The sequence below is a fragment of the Empidonax traillii genome, unplaced genomic scaffold, assembly GCF_003031625.1.
Source record: "Empidonax traillii isolate 1590-97213 ecotype Southwest subspecies unplaced genomic scaffold, ASM303162v1 scaffold20:size5563877, whole genome shotgun sequence".
Lineage (NCBI taxonomy): Eukaryota > Metazoa > Chordata > Aves > Passeriformes > Tyrannidae > Empidonax > Empidonax traillii.
The window spans coordinates 3179947-3203330 of record NW_020955213.1 but is presented as its reverse complement, the minus strand read 5'-3'; the positions used below and the strand labels follow the sequence as shown (position 1 = coordinate 3203330).

General features: G+C 45.4%; 1 protein-coding gene across 7 annotated transcripts in view; it reads left to right on the top strand.

The window, feature by feature from the left end:
- The window catches only part of DOCK11 (dedicator of cytokinesis 11), a 78708-nt gene that overhangs the window by 40446 nt on the left and 14878 nt on the right, over nucleotides 1–23384 (top strand). For 4 of the 7 annotated variants that reach the window (XM_027899033.1, XM_027898989.1, XM_027898997.1 and 1 more), the window contains exons 24-44: nucleotides 1315–1433; nucleotides 3172–3241; nucleotides 3319–3444; nucleotides 4012–4083; nucleotides 4472–4618; nucleotides 5082–5165; nucleotides 5591–5702; nucleotides 7762–7800; nucleotides 9177–9355; nucleotides 11331–11447; nucleotides 12152–12227; nucleotides 12550–12653; nucleotides 14643–14754; nucleotides 14882–14948; nucleotides 15403–15450; nucleotides 15653–15718; nucleotides 15962–16095; nucleotides 16751–16866; nucleotides 18461–18598; nucleotides 21679–21861; nucleotides 22504–22617. In XM_027899033.1, coding sequence (XP_027754834.1) covers nucleotides 1315–1433; nucleotides 3172–3241; nucleotides 3319–3444; nucleotides 4012–4083; nucleotides 4472–4618; nucleotides 5082–5165; nucleotides 5591–5702; nucleotides 7762–7800; nucleotides 9177–9355; nucleotides 11331–11447; nucleotides 12152–12227; nucleotides 12550–12653; nucleotides 14643–14754; nucleotides 14882–14948; nucleotides 15403–15450; nucleotides 15653–15718; nucleotides 15962–16095; nucleotides 16751–16866; nucleotides 18461–18598; nucleotides 21679–21861; nucleotides 22504–22617 — 2223 coding nt within the window. The remainder of the gene's footprint in view (nucleotides 1–1314; nucleotides 1434–3171; nucleotides 3242–3318; nucleotides 3445–4011; nucleotides 4084–4471; nucleotides 4619–5081; nucleotides 5166–5590; nucleotides 5703–7761; nucleotides 7801–9176; nucleotides 9356–11330; nucleotides 11448–12151; nucleotides 12228–12549; nucleotides 12654–14642; nucleotides 14755–14881; nucleotides 14949–15402; nucleotides 15451–15652; nucleotides 15719–15961; nucleotides 16096–16750; nucleotides 16867–18460; nucleotides 18599–21678; nucleotides 21862–22503; nucleotides 22618–23384) is intronic. The other 3 variants (XM_027899005.1, XM_027899015.1, XM_027899023.1) reach the window with 3 other exon arrangements.

Genomic DNA, 23384 nt, shown 5'->3' with positions numbered 1-23384 from the left:
GCTGCTCCCCTCTGCCTTCCACAGCAGATAAAACAAGCATGCCATGCTCATGGCAAACCTTCCTCCCAGTTGACTCACATTCCTCCCCTGCTGCCCTAGCACTGATTCCAACTGTTAAACTGAAGCACAGTTCCTTGTTTTCTGGAAGCCCATTCAAAACAGGATTGATTTTTTTTTTTAGGCTGAAAAAGATATGTGGGATTATCAGCCAGTTAAATTTGACCAGATCTGACCTGTGACCTAAACCCAGCTTTTTGGCAATTTCTGCAGCATGAGTAAGGACCTTGGAGCAGGTCCACCAAAGGCTTCTGCCAGGAATATTATATATTGGCTATTTACTGTCCTTGTTTCCTTGCATCACTGCCTGGTTTTGAGAGTGCTGCTGTAGCAACAGCTCCACTTACAGTGGTGGGGATATATCACCACAAAGTTACTGAATGTGTGCCAGATAACATACAAATATTTTAAGAAATAGAAATAATGGTAGGTTTTGAATCCAAGCACTAAAATCACACTAAATTTGTTGTGAACATTTCATCAGGTCCCAGCCCTGCCAAGCCCCAGCGCCCTCACTGCAGCCTACAGACAGGGAGACATGTATGTGCTAACCACAAGTGAGGGATTTTTAATCACCAACACCTCAATAATTTCAGTTATTTAAATAACTAGATAGGAATTTAAAAACACTTAATGAGATTTGCAGGTTTGAAAACTGAAAATCAAATGCACTGTCTTTCCTAGACTCGTATCATGAGATTAAGACACAAGAGCTTTATGAAATGGGTAGAGAGCATATGCACCAGATTATCTTGACCTTCACCAAGTCCCTTAAATCCCATTTCTTGTAGCAAGCTATGCTTTTTGGTGAAAAGTCCTAGTGCAAGTCATTGGGCAGCAGGTTTTCATGCTCCAAAGGCACTTGTGAAAATGGCATTTCAAAAAACTGGCGCAAAGTGATGAGAAAACATGAGAGCAAAACTTCAGCCTTAAATCTGGAGGTTTTCAGTCAAATCATAGCATGTGACCTCTAATTAAGTCATAGCTACCCGGGCACATCTGAGACAAGGATTAATACCTGCCATGAGTGATTTATGCTGCTCCCCAAAGGCGTGCAGCTGGAATCTGTCAGCTGGAAGGAGGCAGCGAGTGCTGCTATGGGTCCAAGTTCCCCCATCCTCCAGTGGGCTGAAGCCCACACCCTGAAGCATTTGCTAACGCCTGTCCTATTGCCACAGAAATGTCTGTGGACTGTAAATGTTTAACATCTGAAAAATGTTGAACTAAATGTGTCTGTGTTTTGAACATTTGTTTTAGTGTTTGCACGCCATGGAGATCCAAGTAATGATTCAGTTTCTACCTGTAATTCTTATGCAACTATTTAGAGTCCTCACAAACGTGACCCAGGAGGATGAAGTAGCTGTCAACTGCACCATGTGAGTGTTGGGCAAACAACCCGGTCTTCAGTTACAAATGCAAAGCCACAAATGACAGTGCAAAGCAGGGTCTGATTTCCCAGTACAGGGTGCTAAGTGGCAGCACTGTCTGTCCCCTGTTGCTCTCTTCCCCTGACACATCTGGGTGTTGTGGGGCTTTGTGGGGCCCTGGTCCTGGGAGAAGTGTGGGGAAAAATGTGGTACTTTAAAGATACTCCAGGTTTGTTTTGAAAAAGGGTTTGCTGGCAGAGATGGCTCAGGGATGGCTCTGGCATTATTGGGGTATCTATAGGCAGCAGAGTATCCAGGCACATCCCAGCTGCAGGCAGCCTATGTGGGGAGCAATGCCCAGATCTCATCCCAGCACACCAGTCCCCTGTGTCAGGATTGCTACAAGGTGGGCATGTTGTGCTAGAGGAGCAGCTGCTCCAGCTGTGCCTGCTCTGATCCTCCTGTGCTGCTCTGGTGACCCTGAGAGGGTGGCACTGGCCCAGGCCCATGGAGCCAAGGCAGGCGAGGGGCCGGAGGGAGCTCAAGGTGCAAAAGCACCTTCCCTGCTTAGCGCTGGCTGTGACTCCCTGAAACTGAGGGATGTGCTGAAACACCCATCTTCCTCCTGGGCTTATTCCTCAGTGAAGTGCTGCCAGGGCACAGGGGGATGCTGGATGCCACTCCATGGAGATCCTCCTCTGGTTCTAGTACATACCGTGCATCCATGTACCCTGCTATCATGGAACTAGAGGTTGGAGGCTGAGCCCTGGTCCCGCAGGAATGTGGGACTTGAGCCCTGCTCCCCCAGGGATGCAGTGCCTATTGCACTCACAGCCCTGTGCCATACATTTCATGTTGTGAGGATTTCTGTGTGGAACACTGTAATTCCACTCTGTTTGAATCACCAGGGGGCAAGGACAGGGGATCAGGTGACCAACTCCCACCTTAATTTCCAGAGATTTTTTCAAAACTTGGCCTGATGCTCTCCGGTTTTGCTCTCCAGTACTGAAAGTTGTCAGTAGCTTTCTGTTTAATGACAATTGTTTTTTCATCAGACTTTCACAGTGGAATTTAAAACCCAGTTTATCTGATAAAGGTCTTGTAAACTCCTTCTTGTGGCTTGGCCTGTGCGGTTTGTGAAAACATGCAATAGTTTGTTGCTTCCTCTGGCTGGGACTGAAATGTAAGTCCTCAGTTCCTCAGTTTCCTGGGGAAACTGGGCTCTTGCTGCCTTCATTAACTGCCTGGGAGTGCTTCCAGAGGGCTGGCATATTCTCCAGGGTCTACTTGACCCTCCTGAACTACAAGGTGACAACCCAAAATAGTCCAGTGCATGTAACAAGAAGCATATGATGCAAGTTCAGTAAAAAAGGAGGCTTCCAGAATTAATAAATTCAGGGGATGCAGGAAGGCATCAGATTATAAAAACAATGGAGACTGTTTTGTCTCATCTCATCGTGCAAGGAGTCTTGAATGTTGAAGTCAGCTGGTCTGGGTGATACCTGGTCCAGCACAGAAGTAAAGAAGAGGCTTTGGCCATCTTATGTCTCAGTGCCTTGTGCAAGGATGGTGCAGCCACAGGAGCTGTGAGGGGTGCTATCCTGCAGGTACTGGCTCCCTGCAAATCAGGCTGTGCCAGCAGGTTTTGAGGTTAAGCAGGATAGGCCACACATGGTTTCTACTTCTGTAAGCTGAAGGAACTTCTACCTCGCATTGCGTGCTGAACACAAACCACCTTTCTCCTCAGGGTTCTTCTGCACATCGTGTCCAAGTGCCATGAGGAAGGTCTAGACCACTACTTACGCTCCTTCATAAAGGTCAGTCATGACACACCATTTCTCCAAACTCCCTGCTGGGAGCAGGCACACCACTGACTCTGTTGTTCTTGCCCCAGTATGTCTTTCGAGCTGAGAAACCAAGTGTCAAACAGGCGAAGATGACCCATGAAATATTGGTCCTTTCCATGGCCACAATCTTGAAGCAGTCAGCAGATTTTCTAGCCATCAATAAGCTACTCAAGGTGAAGTATTGGCTGTACTTGACTATCAAGGATGGAGGGGAGGAAAAGGGTATCTGGTATAGAGCCCAACACTTACACCCATCTAAACCCAGTGCCAGGGCAAAGCTACCGGGGCAGCTCCTCACATCCACATCCTTGAGGTTCTCCCCTTACAACAGAGATGAATTCTTGCAGGGAACCTGGCTGTGTTTAGGCTCATGGCAGGACACAGCAAAGGGCTGTTCATCTTGCCAGTTTTACCTATTTTCCTCAAGCCGTACATGAGGGGTGACTCACAGGAGGCAGACTGAGTCTGGCCTCTGGGTCTTTACAGGGCTTGCTCCCCAAACTCTGCTGACTTTTGGCAGAGTGCATTGGGATGCAGAGGGGATGGATCTATTCCCACCCTAAGACTTGCAGGACATCTCTGGGTAGCAAAGGCACCCATGCCAAGCACCACTGTGCTAACAAAATGCCATTTGAGTGTGAGCTCTCCCTCACAGCATCCTCACAAAGAGATGCTTCTCCACACAGTCAGGGAATGTCAAGCCTGCTGAGAAAACTAACAGTGTTCTTTGTTCATTCTAGTACTCGTGGTTTTTCTTTGAAGCACTGGCAAAGTCCATGGCAATGTACTTACTGGAAGAGAACAAAATCAAGGTAAAAATAAACTTGGTCAGTGCTGCATTACAGAACTGTCACAAACTAACTCTCTTCCAAAAGTTTTTCTGAAAAGCTTTGTAACTCTTTATTAAAAAAAAAAAAAACCCAAACATGCCAATCTGAACATCTAGCCTTCTTCTCTTCTCTTTACTTTTCCCTTTTTTCCTCTTTTCATTTTCAGTTGTAGTTTAAAAATTCCAGCCCTCCTTATGGCTTGTGCACCCTCCTTTTCTGTTACTACCTACTGCACTTGCAGCCAGCGCTTTCTTTGGCCAGTGTTTTATTAGCAAACAACTGAAACAAATGCTAAATAACTTGTGCCTGGGCTCGGTTCTCCCCAGCTGCTGACTTCCAGCACTGAGTTTGGGTGTGCTTTTGGTTTCAGCTGCCCAGAGGTCAGCGGTTCCCTGAGTCCTACCAGCACGCCCTGCATTCGCTGCTGCTTGCCATCATTCCCCACGTGACCATCCGCTATAACGAGATCCCCGAAGAGTCCAGGAACGTCAACTTCAGCTTGGCTAACTTCCTGAAGGTCAGCAGCTTCTTTCCTTCTCCCAAGGTTTTTATCAGAAAAACGAAAAGACAGATAATGAGAAATAAGGAGCAAGCAAACGATTACGGTTTGACTTTATCTTGTCTTTGGGTCTTTTTTTCAGTTGTCTAAACTCTGGAGGAGATAAGCTTTCCTAGGAAAGAAACTTTCTCTTTCTGAGGAGCACTAACTCTACATGTTACCTCAGGTTTTCAATCATGCCCAACAGCTGTTTGGAACCCGAAATATGTGTAATCTCATTTTAAGTATTTCTGTTGTCCACGGGAGACTTAAGTGAGATCATCCAAATAGTTTCAGAGAAACAGTATCAAGTATGTTTTGGAAAGTCGACAACAGCCTGGAGGATCAAATCTGGCTGCTGGCAGGACAGTAGTATGGAGAAGATTTAGGATGATTGCTTCAATTGTTAATCATTGCTCACATCTTGCTATTTTTTCTCCAGCGTTGTCTGACCTTTATGGACAGAGGATTTGTTTTTAATTTGATAAATGATTACATTTCTGGATTCAGCCCAAAAGACCCTAAGGTAAGCAGTAGGTTTCTTGAAAGGTGGTTTGCAGTTGTACATATCTACATCCGCTGTCAGAGCTCTGTAGTGATTATTTTATACGACTCCTGGAGGCCTTTTAGATTCTGTTCCTGCAAAGTCTTTTGGAGGCAGAGAACTCTTTGTCTGGGCCAAGAGCCTGTATCCAGATAAGTTTCCAAGTAATGTAAAGAGTCAGAAGTGAAGGAGATTGGTTAATAGTCTGGATGAAAAAGGTGAAGAAGTCCCAAGTGAGAGCCTCAGGCACTGCCACTTGGTGGGAACAACACAGAAATTTGCCATTTATTAGTGAGTTTCAACACATGCTCTTTAGATTCCCCAATTCTTGTGCAACAAGCACATTGAACTGGAAACAAATGGGTAAAACTGAAAACATAGTTTGTGTTTGTCTTTTTTTATCCCAGCTACTGGTTGAATACAAGTTTGAATTTCTTCAAACCATTTGCAATCATGAGCACTACATTCCTCTGAACTTGCCAATGACCTTTTCCAAACCCAAGCTGCAAAGAGTTCAAGGTATGTCCTTTCTCAAGAGACTGGCTAAAGAACTGTAATTTATTAGTCATAATGGCTTCTGACCACATGGACTTTGATTTGGTGTCAAGGAAATGTATGTCCTTGTTAGCCTGATTTACATTAAGCTCAGGACAAGATGCTTTTCTGGCAGGTTTACCTAATTTTGCTCCACAATAGTATGCAGTCAGTCTTTTCAATATTTCCTGTATTTAAGTTTGCATGGGACTAACAATATCCAAAAGAAACTGCCCGTGTTTCAGTAAATACAGAAACTGTGCAAGTGTAATCCTTTGTTCTCATGAGTGTCAGCATCCCCTGAGAAGTGGGTGTCTCATCAATGGGTGCTGTAAGGAATGGAAATGTAGGAGAACAGACTGAACTCACTGCTCCAATGCCAGCTCTCTTTGTGGCCACCAGAAGGTGACTTAGGTTACCTTCTCCTTTCATTGTGAACAGGAGCACAGCAGGTGCAGTGTGTTTGAGCTTGTACTCAAACCTGGGCTGAAGGCAACCAGCAGAGAGCTTGAGCCCATGCCAGTCCTTAGTGCATTCCAAGGACATAAGTGCTGTGCACCACCACGTATCCACACTGCTTTTGCTGTCACACCGTGTCCCCTTTGGTCCTGAAGCTGCTCAGCAGCTCAGATGGGGTTTACAAGGGGCAGATGTGAGGCACTGAGCAAGAGTGGGTGGCTGGAGCTCTGCCACCCATGGCAGTGTGAACATCAGCAGCTTCCCAAGAGTGCTACAGAGATACCCTCATTCTCCCTGGGTCCCACTTTCTCAAGAGTCAAGATAAATACAGTAAATATTGCCAGGTTTGAATGCAAATAGCTTGGCCAGTATAAGTACGGGAGAGGAGAGTGAGGTTTGGGATTCCCCTGTGTGAAAGCCCAGTGGTTTTATGATTGTATGATTTATTCTGGTAGTGGAAAGGAGATGTTTGGTTGTGCCTCAGGGTGTAGCTATACAAGTCCTGAAGTGGTTCCACACACATCCAGATGGCAGTAGCAACAGTAACTGTGAAGTATCCCTTATTTTGATATGTGTGGGTGTGTGTGGGTGTGTGTGTGTGACCTCAGAGCTTTCTGGACCAGCTGCTAATGTCTTACATCAATTTGACTACTTGCCTGGCATTATTTAACAAAAAGTTTTGCTTGAAATGGCTGAGAAAAACACATCCGTAGTGCCTCCCTGATGCTTGTTAGTGGTACGGTAACATAGGGATGCTCTTTCTTGGTTAATGTTCACCTTTGCATTGAGATGGTTAAACTGAGAAGCTGTGAGGGCAGCTCATCTTTCCTCCTGTGTTTTATTTTGACTGAGATCTACCAGCTGAGATTTACACACAGCTCTTGCCAGTACAGCAGCCCTCCCTCAGGTAGCTGAAGTGCCTTTGCAGTGGTGCCTGAGCTCTGCCTGCCATGGCAGAGGGATATAGTGATGCATCTCCATTGCAGGCTGGTCTGGTTTTATGGACAGACCTGTGGTTACAGGGGACTGCAGGCTCAGAGATGGAGAGGTACAAAGTGCTCATCACCAAGGAGATACCCTGCTGGCATGCTTCACCTCCTTATCAGCCTGTTTGGATGAAGAGAGGGGTCATGCCCAAACCCTTACTGCTTTGTTTCCAAGAAAAGAAGGAATAGACCCCAGTGAGGTGGATAAAGAGGGTTTCTGCAGCTTCAGTCACTGCAGACAGGCATGATGACAGAGCACATTACAGCAGCCACATCCCACTGAGCTGGAGAGTTGCATGTCAGAGCAGTTTCTCTGAAACATCTCAGCTAATTCCGTGTTCCTTCTGCTGTACCTGAGGACATCAGCCAAAGCAAGCCCCAAGTTTGGCCTCACAGCCAGCAGCATGTGATTGGTTTTGCAATCTTGTGATAGGAAAAAATCCAAGGGATTGACAGAAGCTGAGAGTTAAGCAATAGCCTTACAACTAATATTAAAACATGACATACAGTCCTGTTTCTCCAAGATTTAAAGCATTACTTGTTCCTGTTTATTTTTGCTGTCTTTTTATTTGTCCCTTTTCTTTTTACACATGAATTAGATTTTTTTTCATTTGCTGTGGAACGGTTCACTTCTGTAGGTAGGTCTAACTGGAATGATCAAATCCTCTAATGTCAAATTCAATATACACCTTCGAATCAATTAGCTTGCATTCAACTAATGAAATAACCATGTTGTGTGACAATTGCTAACATGACTAACAATGAAAGTTAGATAATGTTCCAGATGGCTTTCTCTTTCCTCTGAATCACAGTTTCACAATTCAGTAAATGCTACTTATGAATCAATGAACCCCAAAATATTTTTTGCAACCACAGAGCTGTTGTAACCCTCTGGCTGGAATTTTCAAAGCTGTGCGTATGCACCCTGCCTTACCACAGCAAAACTTGCACACATGTTTTAAAAAAAAAAACAAAAAGTGTGAACCTGAGCACAGCTCTGTTCGGGGTATGGGTTGTCTGACAGAGATAATGGTGTCAGGACAAAGTCATTCATGTGCACCCTGCACTGAAATCTCTGACTGTTGCTTCCCTGCTGCACTGTCCAGGCACATCCATGGAAGTGATGCCTTATCCTTGTAGCAACCACTCCTTTGATTACAGAATATAGCCTGAATCTACATGAGATGCAGGGTACAAGTTAAGTTAACCAAGGTAATTAGATATTGAGCTGCCTTTCTCCTGGGAGTCAGCACAGCTTCTAAGGAGCTGAGTTCAGTATCTGCTGGTGGGAAGCTGAGGGAATCTCACGGTTTCTGACAAGCAGCTGCCTGGAGTTCCAGCCTGGTTCCCCAGCCTGTACAGCTGCCCAGCTGTGCAGACTGCTGGAGAATGCAGTACTGAGCACTTGGCACCTGGTCCTCATTTGCATCCCTATCCCAGAAGGAGTATTTGCCTTTGCTCTGCTCTCTTGACGTGGAGAGAAGGAATGCAGATTTCATGGTGCATGTGGAATGAGCTACAGAGCAGCACTGCTAGGGCTGGGTATCCCAAATCCACCATCTCCACTGCCCATTCCCACACTCACAGATGCTTGGGGGAGGTTGGCACTCCTGCAACCTGGGTAGTTTGGGGATTTACAGGATAACCGCCAGTCAGGAGCAAAGCAGCCCCAGGCACTAAGTTGTCCTGTTTTTCCCCATTTCATCCATCTCTGACTTTACAAATTACTTACTGGAGAGGCAAGCTTTGCAAAGCATCACCCTGCAGAAATGCTTCCTTCAGGTGTTGCTGAAACAGAGAGGGCTGTAATTAATGAACATCCTGAACTGGAAGATGCCAAGTTATTTGATATGACTTAGCTTAGTGGTGGAGAAAACTGTATATTCAGTTCAGGTGTTACTGAAAGATCAGTACACTGCAGGAGAGAGAGATGAACCCTTCTGGAGGACTGTAGTAGGTTAAGTGACCTTTTTCTCAACATTTCCCTTAACTGTTGCCTTGCTGTTTCTTTCAGATGTAAATCTCGAGTACAGTTTAACTGACGACTATTGCAAGCACCATTTCCTGGTGGGGATGCTTCTTAGAGAAGCTTCTGTTGCCTTGCAGGACAACTATGATATCAGATATACAGCCATCTCAGTTTTGAAAAACCTCTTAATCAAGCATGCCTTTGACAACAGATACCAGCACAAGGTCAGGCCTGTTTTGTTGTCTTTTTAACATAATGTTGAATTTTATGAAAAAAACGCACTCATCAGACTTTTAAATATTGCGTGGTGCACCAAGGGTAGACTCATTACTTTTTAGGAAATTGTTGTAAATAACTGATAGTTATGATATAACAGTAATAGCTCTGAGAAACTATCTAGGAACAAAAATAATGCAGTCAGATAACTGCAGCCCCCTTATTCATCCTGAGTATTTAGATAATAAAGCCCTAAACCATTAAGGAACTTGAAAGTGTCATTAGCAAAGAGGTTGTTCAACAAAATTAGGCAACATCAGTGATGTTCTGGTCTTGGGCTTAAATTCATATCCTGCATTAATATGCTATAATCAGGAAACAGAACTGATCTCTGTTACAAGTCAGCTGCATGTTTTCCTAATTAGTGACTCAGAGGAGAGGATCTCAGTTCTCATGAGATGCTGAATTTCCGCTGTGTAGCTGACGGCGTTCTTCAGGCATAGGCTCAGAGTGTGGTAATGCTCAAAGAGCCTGGAGATGGGCTTGTTTTATCTTGATGCTGCTCCCTGCTGAAAGAAAGGCCCTCAAAAGTGCCCATCTACCTGTGCAGACACTACCTGTCCTTGTTCTAGCTTGATAACACGACTGTTTAGAGTTTAGGTCCTCAAATGGCTCCTGATATGCTGCGTTGCTGAGCTGTATCGGGGACATGGACAGCTTCCTGGCATGAAGGGTGGGAGGAGTGGCCCAAATGGGCCCAGAGCCAGCTCCTCTTCCCTCCTTTCTCTGCCTGTTTGAAGGGCTGAGCGGGAGGTGGGCTTGCTTTTCTCTGCAGTGAGCATCCATGGTGATTACACTGCCTGGAAACAAAACTGCAGTCCATGGCAGCTGGCAAGACTTGATATTTCAGGAGAGATTTGGCAGCTCCCTGCCAAGGCTGGGTCAGAGGCAGCCTGTTCCTGCACTTCTGGGTGCCTGGAACCCCTCACACTAACTCGGGGGCTGTTTGCCCTCTCAGTGTGCAACACTCTCCCTGACTCCCCAGAAACTCCACCTGTCTTACAGTTGTCCCATGGGGTATTTGTACATGTGTTGTGCTCCAGGCTGTGTGACCAGGAAACTGTCTGGAGCCTGGGGCAGGATGCTCAGCTGGTGTCCAGAGACACCAGAGCAAAAAATCACATCACGGGCAGGACAGGCTGAGTGTGGCAGGGTCTATTGGCACAGTCTCGCTCCAGCCAAGGAGACGTCATCTCTAGCAATGGCCAAGAGGTTTTCTCAACCCATGAGTGTTTTCAAGATTTCTTTTATCTTTTGTCATACTGAATCACGAGAAAAAAATGGATTCTTTTATCATTCAAAATGTTCCATTCAATTTACAAGCCTTAAATTTCTTTCCTTTTTTTTTTTTTTTTTGGTAACTTTTCTGTCAAATCCAGAATAATAATAAATGTTTAACAAAAAATAATTGTAAAAGAGCCCTCCATTTAGAAAATGTCAAGCAGACCATTTTTGATATGTATCACTTAATCCAAATTAATCTGTTCCTACAAACTGTTTTCACTAGAAACATTTACTGTGGAGAATTCCCTATGGGAAGCAATAGCCAGCACCAGGCATGGAGCAAATGTTTCTCTTCCATTACTCATAGGTGTTGTACTTAAAAATCAAGCTATGTACACCAAGTAGCAGTCAAAGAGTTAGGAAATCCAGGATTTAGTTTGTCACACATCCTGTATGACTGGAAATGTTACTTTACTTAACCTCCAAAATCCCCGAGTGCCCCAAGCTTGTTGCTAGATGGGTAAAACCTCCCTGGCAGCTCTAGAACTGGAGATGAGAAGCCAAACCGACAGATGTCCTCAAGACACCACATACAGCATGTCAGTACATATATATGTACATGTGTTTTGGCTCAAGAGTTTCCTTTTTGACTCCATTGGAAACCTGGGCTTTTACCTATGTTTTTCTCCCTGTTTTCAGAACCAGCAGGCAAAAATTGCCCAGCTGTACCTGCCACTCTTTGGGGTGCTCCTGGAGAACCTCCAGCGCGTGGCCAGTCGTGAGGCACTTTATTCCTGTGCATCCGCCTCCAGCCCTGTGAGTAATGCCCAGTGATGCCTCTTTGCCCCCTCTTCTGTCCTGTTGTCCCCACACACCCCCTGTGCAACTTCCACTGCCTGCAGCCGGGCTCAGCTTTAGAAATAAATGTGTTTTTCCACTCCCCACGGGCCGGTAAGGTGCTTGTTTCTTTTAATTTGGCTTTTCTGTGACTTAGTTCTGTCTGCAGAACTGGGTACAAGGTCTCTCCCTTTTTTAACATGTTTAACATGTTTCTGTACAGTATGTGTAGTGTCCTGAGGTGAGGTAAATCCCTCCAAGTGCAACAAGTTGACAGAGGACTCAGCCTTGGACTTCAGCAGCTGTTATGGGGAGTTGCCTCAGAGTTGTAAGGTTGTGGTTCCCAAGTGGCCTTAGCCTTGCAGACTAGACTTGCCTCCTTGTTTGGGGCAAAAGAAAAACAAATAAGACATCTGAGAAAAACAATTCAAAATTTCAATTCAAAAGATGAAAAACAAAATGGAAAAAAAACACTGTTGTGACTTTAATATGTTCTGCTATTCTTTCTAATCCTCCTCAAGTCTTTGTTTCTTTGTTATGGAAGAAAATATATTGATTTTTGTTTTCTACTGTGTTGTTTTTAATAACTGCTCTACTTTGCCTTTTTGTATTGCATTATTCTCTTCTGTAAGAGAGTAGGTGTTACCTTCTTTTGATCACAAAAACCTTATATTGCTTTACAGGCATCCAGGGATGAATTCATATGCAGTTTTCCATCCCCCTCAAATAGATCCAGCCTGATTGCAGACAAAGATCCAGGTAAATTTAATTTTTCTAAATTTTAGCGGTCCCGTTTATTTTTAACACAACTGTTAGCAGCCCGAAAAACCCAAACCCCATTACGCCAAACCCAAAACAGTCATCTCCTGAAAGACCTCACAGAGTCTGCATGCTTTTCCATGGCGGTGGTGCCACCCCAACTGTCCTTTCCAGATTTGTCCTTTTTACAGCTTTTGACATGGGGCTTTGCCAAGCCCCACCAGTGCTGTCTGAATTGTGCCTTCCACTCTCTGTCTGTGCTGCAGCGACAAGTGCTGGTACAAAGGGCTTAACTGTGGGGTCTGGGTTTTATTTTTTTCAGCCTGTGGAGCAGCCCTTCCAAATGGCCATGCAATAAAGCGAGAGGACTCAAAAGGATCCCTGAACTCGGAGGGGGCAACCAGTTCCCCGGATCAGAGCGAAAATGTAATGTATCAGGAGCTGGAAAAAAACACTCTCACTGCAGCAGTCTGTGGGATATGTTAAATAAGGGGGAGGCGAAAGGAGTCCCCTGTGTCAACGCTCTCCAAAGCCAGCTTATAGATATCTCTGTTTGGAAACAAACAGATTGATGTTTAACAGAGGAGGTCAGAGTCACTGGTCTGGTATGCTTTCCCTCTTCAAACATCCCTGAGACAAAAATAGAACTGCTGACAAATTACTTGTTAAAGATGAAAGGCAAAATCTGTGTGGAAAATCTCTGCTCCCATGGTACATTTATCCATACTCAGACATGCTTCCTGTGTGTGGATGGGTCTGAGCCTGGCCAGAGAGCAGTGTACGGTGCTGAGAACTGGTTTCCATGCATATCTAGGAAACAAAGCACTTTGATGTGAGATTGGCAGGGACTGCTGATTTAAGATGAGCTGTTTGATGATAAAACAGCACACAGGCCAATAACCACAGGCCCAAACTTGCAGAAGGTGAGTGCGGTCACTCCACAAAGAGCTCTGACCCCACTATTGGGACAGGGTGTACCTTCCCTCTTGGCAGATTGCACACATGGAAATCAGGTATTTGTGCAATCCAACCCCTGGTTTTCCTCAAGGTGCTTTCCAAACGCCTGGGTTGGCGTGAATCATTGATGCATCTTCAAAAAGTTTGGCCCTTGCGAGGCAAAGATAATCTGGGCTCCTGGCTGCGTCCTAACATGCTTAGCAGAGGTGGGGCCTTGCAAGCTCTCCTTCATAAATCACAGAGCTACAAGACCAAGTATAGCCAAACACTTGGCTATCAAACTGTTCAGCAAAGCCCTGAGCATGTGCTTCAGTGTTGCTCGTGGGGTTTGCAGAAAGCAATATCATTTGCAGCTCAGCTCTTCCCCCATGGCCAGACTTCCTCCTCTGTGCCCTTGAAGGTACACTTTTCAGAGCTGATGAAAAATGCCTGTCTGTTAGGAAATGCAATATCCACAAAACCACGTAAAAGCAATGCCATGTGAAGGGGCCCAGCTTAGTGCTGCTCTGCAGAGGCTGACAAGTTGCTCATTGGCTGTTGCCCTGGAGTGAGTTTTGTGCTAACTTGATAGTTTGGCATGGTCAATAGCAAAGCTCTGGCTATAGCACACATCTCCAACTCTAAAATGATTGTTTATTTCTGAATTATTATGACTCACATCCACAGCTTGTCCCAAAATAAACAGCAAATAAGATCTGTGGATCACTCTACAAACATCTGACGCACAGTTTTAGGAGAAGTGTCCTGCTTTGGGCTTAATTGTGTCCATTTGTTGGAGGATACGGCTAGGGCGAACACAGAGAATCCAAAATAAAACTGATATAACCTTAAAAGTCATGTTTCCCACCACACAGTGCTCAAGACTTTCCCACATAAATTGACTCACGAATAGGATTTCATTTATTTTGCCTAAATCACTAAGTAGGAGGAAAACCAGAACACTTCCAAAAATCGGGAGTTAAAAAAAAGTCTTAAGCTGAAATTTCCTCCTTTTTTAATAACTGACATTTTGTTTTGAAGTGTATGTCTTTAACAGAAAGTTAGATTCTTGCTTTAAACTGTGATAGCCAAGGAACTCTTTTGTTACAAGAACTGTCTTTAAAAACGTCTGGGAGTTTAGATGCTGCAGAGAGCAGGGGAAGTGAAATCAGACTGTTGTGTGTTTTGCTGGATAAGACCTCATTCCCTGCCCAGACATTTGTTTTTCTGGGCAGAGAACCGTTCAGTCATGTGTCCGGGATTTCCAGGCGGGATCAGCAGCAACCCCAAAGGATGAGCTGTCTCCAAAACGTGGTGCTGTGGGGTGCTCAAGTTGGGGGGCAGGAGGAGTGGCAGCACATCTGGTGTGTGCCGGGTTTGCTGTGCCCACGCTGCCCAGTGTCTGTCCCCACACTCTGCTTGGGCACAGCCCAGGGACCCGGGGCCATGGTCCTCCATGTCACATCTGTGTCCCAACAGGTCCGCAGAAGTTCCATGAGGAGCAGTGTGTCACACTGCAGCCGGCTGGACCAGTTTGAGATCCGGACGCTTCTGATGTGCTACCTCTACATTGTGAAGATGATCTCTGAAGGTTGGTTGGTGACTCCTGCTCGCTGGGGGCAGCCAGAAACACAAGGGACCATCACTGGCTGTTTTGGTCTGTAAGGTCCCTCTTTGAGATTTTAAATCTTAGTGCACTGCTTTTCTTTTTCTTTCAGATACTCTTTTAGCTTATTGGAACAAATTCTCCCCCCAGGAGCTGATCAATGTCCTTGTGCTTCTGGAGTGAGTATCATGAGGTGGCTATTCAAACACTGCACCTTCACATGGTCAGTACTGGCTAATGAGGAGGCCACAGTGCACTCACTGCTCTGTGCAACGCTAGGGGTGTCTGTCCAGTTGTAGTGAAATGCTCTCCCTCTGAGGAAAACCAAGTGAAGTAAAGTGGCAGTGCCCTGTGCTCGGTCTGGGCTGTGTCCCACCATGTGTGAACGAGCAGGGCTCACAGCACAGCCTCCACATTGCAGTGGGTTTGGTGGAAGAGATGGGTGAGAAGACAGGGCTGTGCCACTGGGTTTGGAAACCACGAGTGTGAGGTCAAGTGACTTGTAAATACAGACCCAAACCCTCGTGCACAGAGGAGTGTGTCTGCAGGCCAGGACAGGGTAAATTTTAAATGTTCTGGATCGTTCCAGATCTGCAGGATCTCTAACAGATACATATTTTACTTTCTTCTCAGGGTGTGTTTATTTCACTTCAGATACGTGGGGAAGAGGAATATTGCCAGGTACTGCGTTCCTCCATCAGGTGCCAGGGTGCGGGGGCCGTCCCGGTGCTCCCTGCCACAGCCAGGGCAGGAAGGGCACATGCTCGCCCACACTGGGCAAACCCCAGCTGGCAGGATGCCCATGGGGCTGGGGCTCTGCTCAGCACCGTGCTGTGAGCAGGAGCCCCACATCTCAGCACCCCGCCCCTTCCCTCCCCTCCAGCTCCTGCATGCGATCCCCAGGCCCAGGCGAGCGCAGGTTGGCGGTGTCCCCCCCAGCCGGCTGCAGGTGAGACACGAGTCACAGCTCCCTCCCTGCTTCCTGAGCAGCAGCACTGCTCTGGCAGTAGCTTTAGGGCCATCTGGAGCAGGCGCCATCGTCCTAGCCTGGTCAGTCCCACTGGGATTGTCCAGGACAAACCAGATGAGTGTGTTGGAGGGAGGAGGTCTCCGTCCTGGTGCCTCATGTAATCTTATCGTGGTGTGGCTGTTCCTGCTGGTCCAAACCCGCAGTGTCTGCTTCCCCTTGCAGGGTGCACGATGCCTGGTTATCCAAGCACACGGCAGCAGACAGGAAATCCCAGACGATGCCAGCGCTCCGCAGCAGAGCCGGGGTGCGGCTCCAGCATCTGGGCAGCTTGGAGACTTCCTTCACACTCAACCACAGTACGTACAGCAGGGTAGGATGGGTCCATGGAGCGTTAGCATGACGAAAACTCCGTGCAGCCGTTTTCCACTTGCTGCTTGTCGCCTCAGAATACTCAAACTCTACGGAGTTGCAGCGGTCACCACTCCTCCCTGCAACACTCCTAGATGGGTGGGGGTGTTGTTTTAAGCCAATCCCCTTAAAATCACTTCTGTGACTTAGGACTTCTGTGACTTTTTCCTTTTGGCTCAACTTCTTGGCTGAGTGTGTGTGCAGGCAACACCTTGGTTTGGGTAGTGAGCAGGGCAGGCAGGAGAGCTGCCCTGCACAGACCTGTGCCAGGATTTGCTCTAAGCCTTTCCATGTGGGTGAATTTTGTCCAATTGAAGCGCTTTGCTGTTTCCCCTTCGTGGAGACAACTTGGACACCTCATTCTCTGTCTGGCTTTAAAGACAGTGATATTAAGGGGTAATACTGATAATGGCTTTCTCTCTTGGCACCAGGCTGAGGCAGCTTCTCTGAATGGAGCTAGCAAATTCAGCATCTTGATATTCTTGCTTGACCTCTCAAACCAAGTGAAGTGCAAGGGAAGAACTTTCTCTATATCAGCATTTAGATCTTGTTGGAGTTGGAGTATTGAACACTGTTTCTTCCTGATTTTCTCTCTGCCCACAGATGCAGGCACCTCAGAAGCAGATATTGTGCACCAGGCGTTACTGGAGGGCAATATTGCCACCGAAGTGTGCCTGACTGTCCTAGACACCATCTCTTTTTTCACTCAGAGTTTCAAGGTCAGCACTGAAATCAAAAATGTTGTAGAAAAGTGTGCTGTATTTCTGTATGTGTGTGGATTTTGGTGACCCGTTCTCCTAGAGCAGAAGAGTATGGAAGGCTTTACAAAAGCAAATTGTTTGCAGCTTGTTTATTTTCCAAAACACTGAGTGTTTCACAGGGTCTTAGAGTAATTATGCCCTTATGCAGTCTTGCCATTTCTTCAAAACTGCAAGATGTTATACCATGACTGTAAACATTACAAAAATAGAATAAGAGGAAATGTACATCATGTAGAAAGGAGTACTAGAAGAAAGGGAAATGAAGGTCCAGCATTTTTAGAATGGTCACTCTTTTCTGACGTGAATTCCTAGAAGCAAGTCTCAAATTTCTTTGAATCCCTGCACATAAATGTCTCTGGGGCTGAGGCCTTCCAACTGTGGTTACCAGTGCAAACAGAACCAGTACTTTCCCTTCATATTATGATTCACGGTTCTGGCAGTCATTGCCATCTACAAAAACCAAAGCCTCTGTGGTGAAGAGAACACCAGACTGGCAGCAGAATATTGAAATACTGTTCCAGAAGTGCTCTTCCTGAAGTGTAGTCAGAGGAATCTTATGTGTAGCAACGTGTCTGCATAATGTCACAAGAACAACTCTGGATTTGAGAGCAAGCACGATAAAGAATTCCTTTTCAGATAGATTGAACAACATGAAGAGAAATGTCATCGTAGCCTCTGCTTCTGTTGCAGAGCCAAAAAGCCATTCTGGTGAATACACCAAATTACTACTTAGAAGTTTGGTGAATACACCAAATTACTACTTAGAAGTTTGGCAGCAGCAAAAGGATTTTCAGGCAAGGGTTAAAACTTGCTTGACTTTCTCAGTTGCCTCTTTTTGAATATGACTGAGCTGCAAAACAATGTGATTTTCAAACCACAGGATGGACTGGATTCCCTTCCGCTTTAATGGGCTTCTGCTTCGCTTTTATGGTCACAGGATGTTCCTGCACAGAAGTGGGCCCTGTGCTGCAGCAGCAGGGCTGGTGTTGCTCTTGCTGCCAGAGCAAATGAGCTCAGTTTAAAAGTCTGGATCCTAAACTTACCCTGTGACAAGGTGTCCACAAGGTGTCAAAAGAAAAGTAGCTCCATTTTACCATATCTCCAGAAGATGCAAAATTTGCAGGGAACAAGGGAAGTGTACTGGTTTCCTACAGCTATGAATCTATCCAGTGAAAAAAATGTGATAGTCAAATAGGCAAATAAAAAGAAATGGAAAAAAAAGCAGTGTGATAGTTATGTTGTTAACAGCATGTTTTATATAAAATGACTAGGCAACCAGTGAAAGTTGTACAGGTTATTGACTTACATTTTGGAATTAGTGATGCAAAAGTGATAAAATATTTTTGGTTTATTCTCTGCTATAAAAATAGGCTCTGACTAACTACTGTAGGTTTGTAGTGATTGTCACATTTTATTGGTTGGGCTTTTACTGAAGGCCCTGTTCTTTATCTGGCTTAAGAATTGATGTGATTAATTATGCAAAACTATCTCTTGTTATTTCCAGCTTCAGGCACAACATTTCTGTGAAGTAAATCCTCTCATTGCTTTACAGACCCAGCTTTTAAGCAACGATGGCCACAATCCACTTATGAAGAAGGTTTTTGATATTCATCTGGCTTTCCTCAAAAATGGGCAGTCAGAAGCAGCTCTTAAGCATGTGTTTGCCTCTCTGAGAGCTTTCATTAGCAAGGTATGTAATACATGACAATAAGAGTGTAGGAGAAGTTATAGGTATGGCAGAAGAGGCCAGTATGCTTAAACTACTAATATTTTGGAGGCCAGTATGCTTAAACTACTAATATTTTGGAGATGTGTTTTAGAAAAGAAGTTAACCTGGTCTGTTTTTTAAGTCGTGAAGTTTATTATTTGGTGGATATCAGGAAGCAAAAGGAGAAATCATGAGGAGTTCCCTCACTTGCCTGGATCACAAAGATTAGTATCTGTGCTTGAATCTTTGCCCCAAACTGACTATGCTGACACTGCTATTGCTTGAATAATACTTGCTCTGACAGGCAGCTCCTCACCCACTGCATTTGAAAGAAAGTACTCGCTGAACTTCTTTCCACACTTTTCTGAGCCCTGGTAGGCAGTGAGGCTGTTTAACCCCCCAGCTCAAGCAGTGACAAAGCCACAGCAAACTACAAAAGAGCAGTGAGTGATGACATTTCCCTTAGTGCTTGTCAAAACCTGCCACTTCTCATAAGTACGTTTTCAAGACCCGATGTACATGCAAACGCCATTCCTTCCTACTGCACGCTTATCATGAATACAAAATTAATTAAAACCTCTGAAATCCCGTGGACACAACACTTCATTAATAAGGAAAATCCACGTGGTGGGAGATTACAGCCTGGCAGAGCACAGTATCTGAGTCATAAGCAGCAAACAGTAACTTCCAAAGGAGCTCTTGCACTAGCTGCTGAGCAAACTCTGATTAAATAAAAAGGCTGCTAAACTGTGGAAAAAGTCTTTTCTAGGTATGTTTTACTATAACCCCACAGCAAAGCTAAGAGGTAGTGTGAGTCTAGGGCTGAATACTGACTTGTGCTAAGCAAACATGTGAGAGAAGCAGAAGTCTTGCAGGCTCCCTATCTGGCTCCAAACAGTGTGGTCTTCTGCAAGGTGTTTTTCCATGGGATTTCTTAAAGCCTGCTAGATTGGCAACTGGCAGGAATCACTCAGTTTTTCTGCAGCGTCCAGTGCGTGTTTATTGCTCTACCTTTCTGTTGAGTTTTCTGTGTGCCTGTCATCTGCGTAGCCTCGAGGTCCATCCAGATGCAGATCTGCACACACCCCACCTTTTCTCTTAATAGTCAAATGTTTGTTTGGCCAGAAACATTTATTCTGTGCCTATAGCACATAAGAGACATTCCTTGCCTTCCCAGCATATTTTCTGGGAGTTTTTTTTAAACGTGAAGCCAAAGCTGAACACCTGCTCAGTTTGATCTCACTGTCATCCTTCAAAGCCTGGAGCCCCTCAGGGGTTCCACACTTGCTTTTCAAAATGCCCATGACAGCAAGGCAGGCTGCATGCTTGGCTACTGCAGGGATGGGCAGTGGGATTGTTTTCTTGGATTTATGCCAGCCTGAATCCACGCTCAATTTGGCATCATGGGTCTTTAAAGATATGAAAGACTGATTTCAGCTAATTTCTCACATTTCTCCTGTAACAGGACATGTGTTGGTTCTGTAAGAGCAAGATATGAGCCCAGCAGATAGTATCTATAAGGAAGTGTTTTCTTTGCCAACTCCATAACCACACAAGTCCCAGACTTCCTTCTAAGTCCTCTCAAGGGTTCTTCTAAGGGCTGAAGTAGCTGGGGGGTGAGTGTGGGTGGTCACTGCATTTCATGACAAGTGCAAGAATGGCATGTGTTCCTGCAAGTTTGTTTTGAAGTTTGTTTGTTTGAAGCTGCACGGCTTTGTAACTCCAAGAAAAGCAAAAGGGAGTTATGCCTTTGAAAGGGTTAGAGTGGACAATTTGTCATTTTTATGGGCTTCTACGATAGCTATAATTACAATGAAAATCTTATCTGGGGTCACAGCAAATGGTTGCTGGAGGGAAAAAACCTTCTGAGATTTATTCCGCATCCTAAAATCTGTCTTAGAAATGGCTTTCCTTCTGCATTACATCCGGTTACAGAATAGGCAAAAGACCTGAAAAAAAAAATAAAATAAGAGATGTTGCAAGAAAGCAAAGAACAAAAAAATTCTATAATTGTTTGCATCTTTGGTTTTGGTTTTAAAATGAATCCTGCTTGCATGCATGTGTGCTGGGAATTCAGGAAGAAAGCTGACTCTGTTTGACCAGCTGGGAAGAACCAGCAAAAGCTTGACCATTCTGGTTTCATACTCTATGTTTTCTTAACAACTGAATCCTTCTGTTCAGAGCATCACTTACAGATAAATACATACATACATGCTTGGCAATGGTTTTAAATTAAAGGTTATAAAGGAAAACATGCACAGAGGAGGGGTCTGCCTTAAAGAGCAGCTCAGACACGTGGATGGGAATGATGGAAATCCCCTGTCCTGCCTGCCACTGTGACTATCCTACCCTCACATCCCTTTTGTGCTGAGACCTCTCTGGGAGCTGGTTGCTGTGTTGACTCCTGCTTTGGTCCATCATATTAGGGCTGGATCAGAAATGGGCTCCTCCAGTGTTCACAGTCATCACACATGGGCCATTTCATGCTCTTCTCAGTGTGTTCTCTGGCCAGGAGAGCCACAGGCAGCACCTGGCCAAATCTCCAGCAGGTTTCCTGGCACCAGGAGCCACTGCTGTGGCCAGCTGTGGGCTAAACCCACTGCTGAGCATGACCCCATCTTGCTGTGGGGTAGGGTAAAACCATGGTTGCCTCTTTGTGCCAGGAATTCCTTGGGGCTCACTGCCAGCTGTAGCAGGAAGGAGCAGAGTGCAGAAGGAGCAGACTGTTGCTGTGTAATGCCCAAACAGCCTCCACTGCCTTGAGGAAATGTTGGCATCACCCCTCTCCAGCAGGTCCCTGCAGAGGCAGCTGCGTGCCAGCACAAAGCCCTTCCTTGTTCTGCTTCCCTGTGCCCAGACCACTGTGGCTGGGATGGAAGGAAGCTGAGTGTGGTGCTCCCTCCCCAGATTCATTCCCACAAATAGTTTCAGGCTCAGAATGCTGGCAGAAGTTTTACTGAGGCTGACTGGGCTCAGTGTGTTGCCCTGTGCTCCTGCCCATCTGAGCCCTGTGGGTGCCATTTAGTGATGTATTTTCTAATATTTGCATGTTTCTTGTGAAGTTTCCCTCAGCATTTTTCAAGGGAAGGGTGAACATGTGTGCTGCCCTCTGCTATGAGATCCTGAAGTGTTGCACTTCCAAGGTGTCCTCCACAAGGAATGAAGCCTCCGCTCTTCTGTATCTCCTGATGAGAAATAATTTTGAGTTCACCAAAAGGAGAACGTTCCTGAGAACACATCTTCAGGTCAGTGACTTGAGAAAAGCTGGAGAGCAGGACGCCTCAGAATTAATGAACATATACAGCAGTTGTCACCTCATGTCTGCAGAGGATCTTGCTGTTGCCATATGGACAAAAATCGTCTTGCTTTCCAGGCTTTACCTAATTCCTCTTTCCAGTGGCTGGCCCAGGCAGCTTTGGATAAAATATACTGCCGTCAAGTACTCCGAGTTGTTGAGTTTTTAAGAGTCTCAGACACAAGACACACCTCTGCCCCAGAGGCTGACTGGGATGGGGTGGAAAGGACAGCTGCCTTTGAGGCAGGAAAAGGGATTTCCCTGGAGCAGCTTTTTTGACATCATTACTTTTTGAAGCAAATTTAGATAACCTAGTGGGACAGATGAATACCTTCCAGGTTGTAATGAATCACAGAAGAAGGAAGCTAACACACAAACAGGGATTCATATTCCAATTGTTGGATTGTTCTGTTCAGCAAAGCTGTTTGGACCCCTGGGGAGTATTTGTCCTTGGGAGACGTGACAGCAAAGGCACTCCATTTGCTGCTTACATTGTGGGAGGAACTGATGCTTTCCTACAAGCATTTTATTAACTGTGACAATAAAACTCGTTAGGGTTCGTTTAAATAAAGCCCCTACTCTGTCCCAACAGATAATAATTGCAGTGAGCCAGCTGATAGCAGATGTGGCACTCAGCGGTGGGACAAGATTTCAGGACTCTTTGCTCATCATTAACAACTTTGCAAACAGCGACAGGCCTATGAAGGTGAGTTGAAGGAGTTACATCCCATCACATGCTGTCAGCAAGACTGGGGACAGACTCCAGGAAGCCATGATTAAGGGTAGGGCTAATGATTGGAACTGTAATTTATAGGCTCATAATGGGCTCATAATAACGTTCTGCCAACATATGCAGGGCCAGCTGCTCAGGCAGGTCATGATCTACCCGTGAGGCCTCATGCCAAGGGGAGCGAGCTCAGGTTATGCTTTGCAGGGTGCTGCTTGCAAGGGTGTCCAAAGAGCTTTCCAGGAACTTCCAGCTTTGAGGAAAATGACAAGGGAGGGTCTGATACTTCTGTTGCCTGAAGGTAATAATTAGCAGGAATTAATTTTAATTAACTGAGTGTCAGTAACATTAAGAAAGCACTTTTTTATGGAGATTACTGCTTGTATTTCTCTAGAAAATTATTGTCTGTCTATGCACTAAGATTAGTAGATTGTACCCAACCCACTGAGCAATTGCAGCTTCCTCCATTGCACACTGCCAAGGTAGGATAGGGGAAAATGGGAAGTGTCCTTACACTTCCATGACTATCCCATGACCTAAAGGCAGAATGGTGTTTAATTGTGATGTAAAAAATATGTAGTTAGGATATTCCTGGTAAAAGCCTCAGTTCTTTTCTGTGCACAGATGTTGATAAGGGTTTCACTGAGCCATACTTTGCTGCTCATAATTTACATCGCGAGACGATCGTTATACCCAGTTTATGTATTTGTGTAAGTGCAAGAGTCGCTTCAACACGCTGGAGAGGG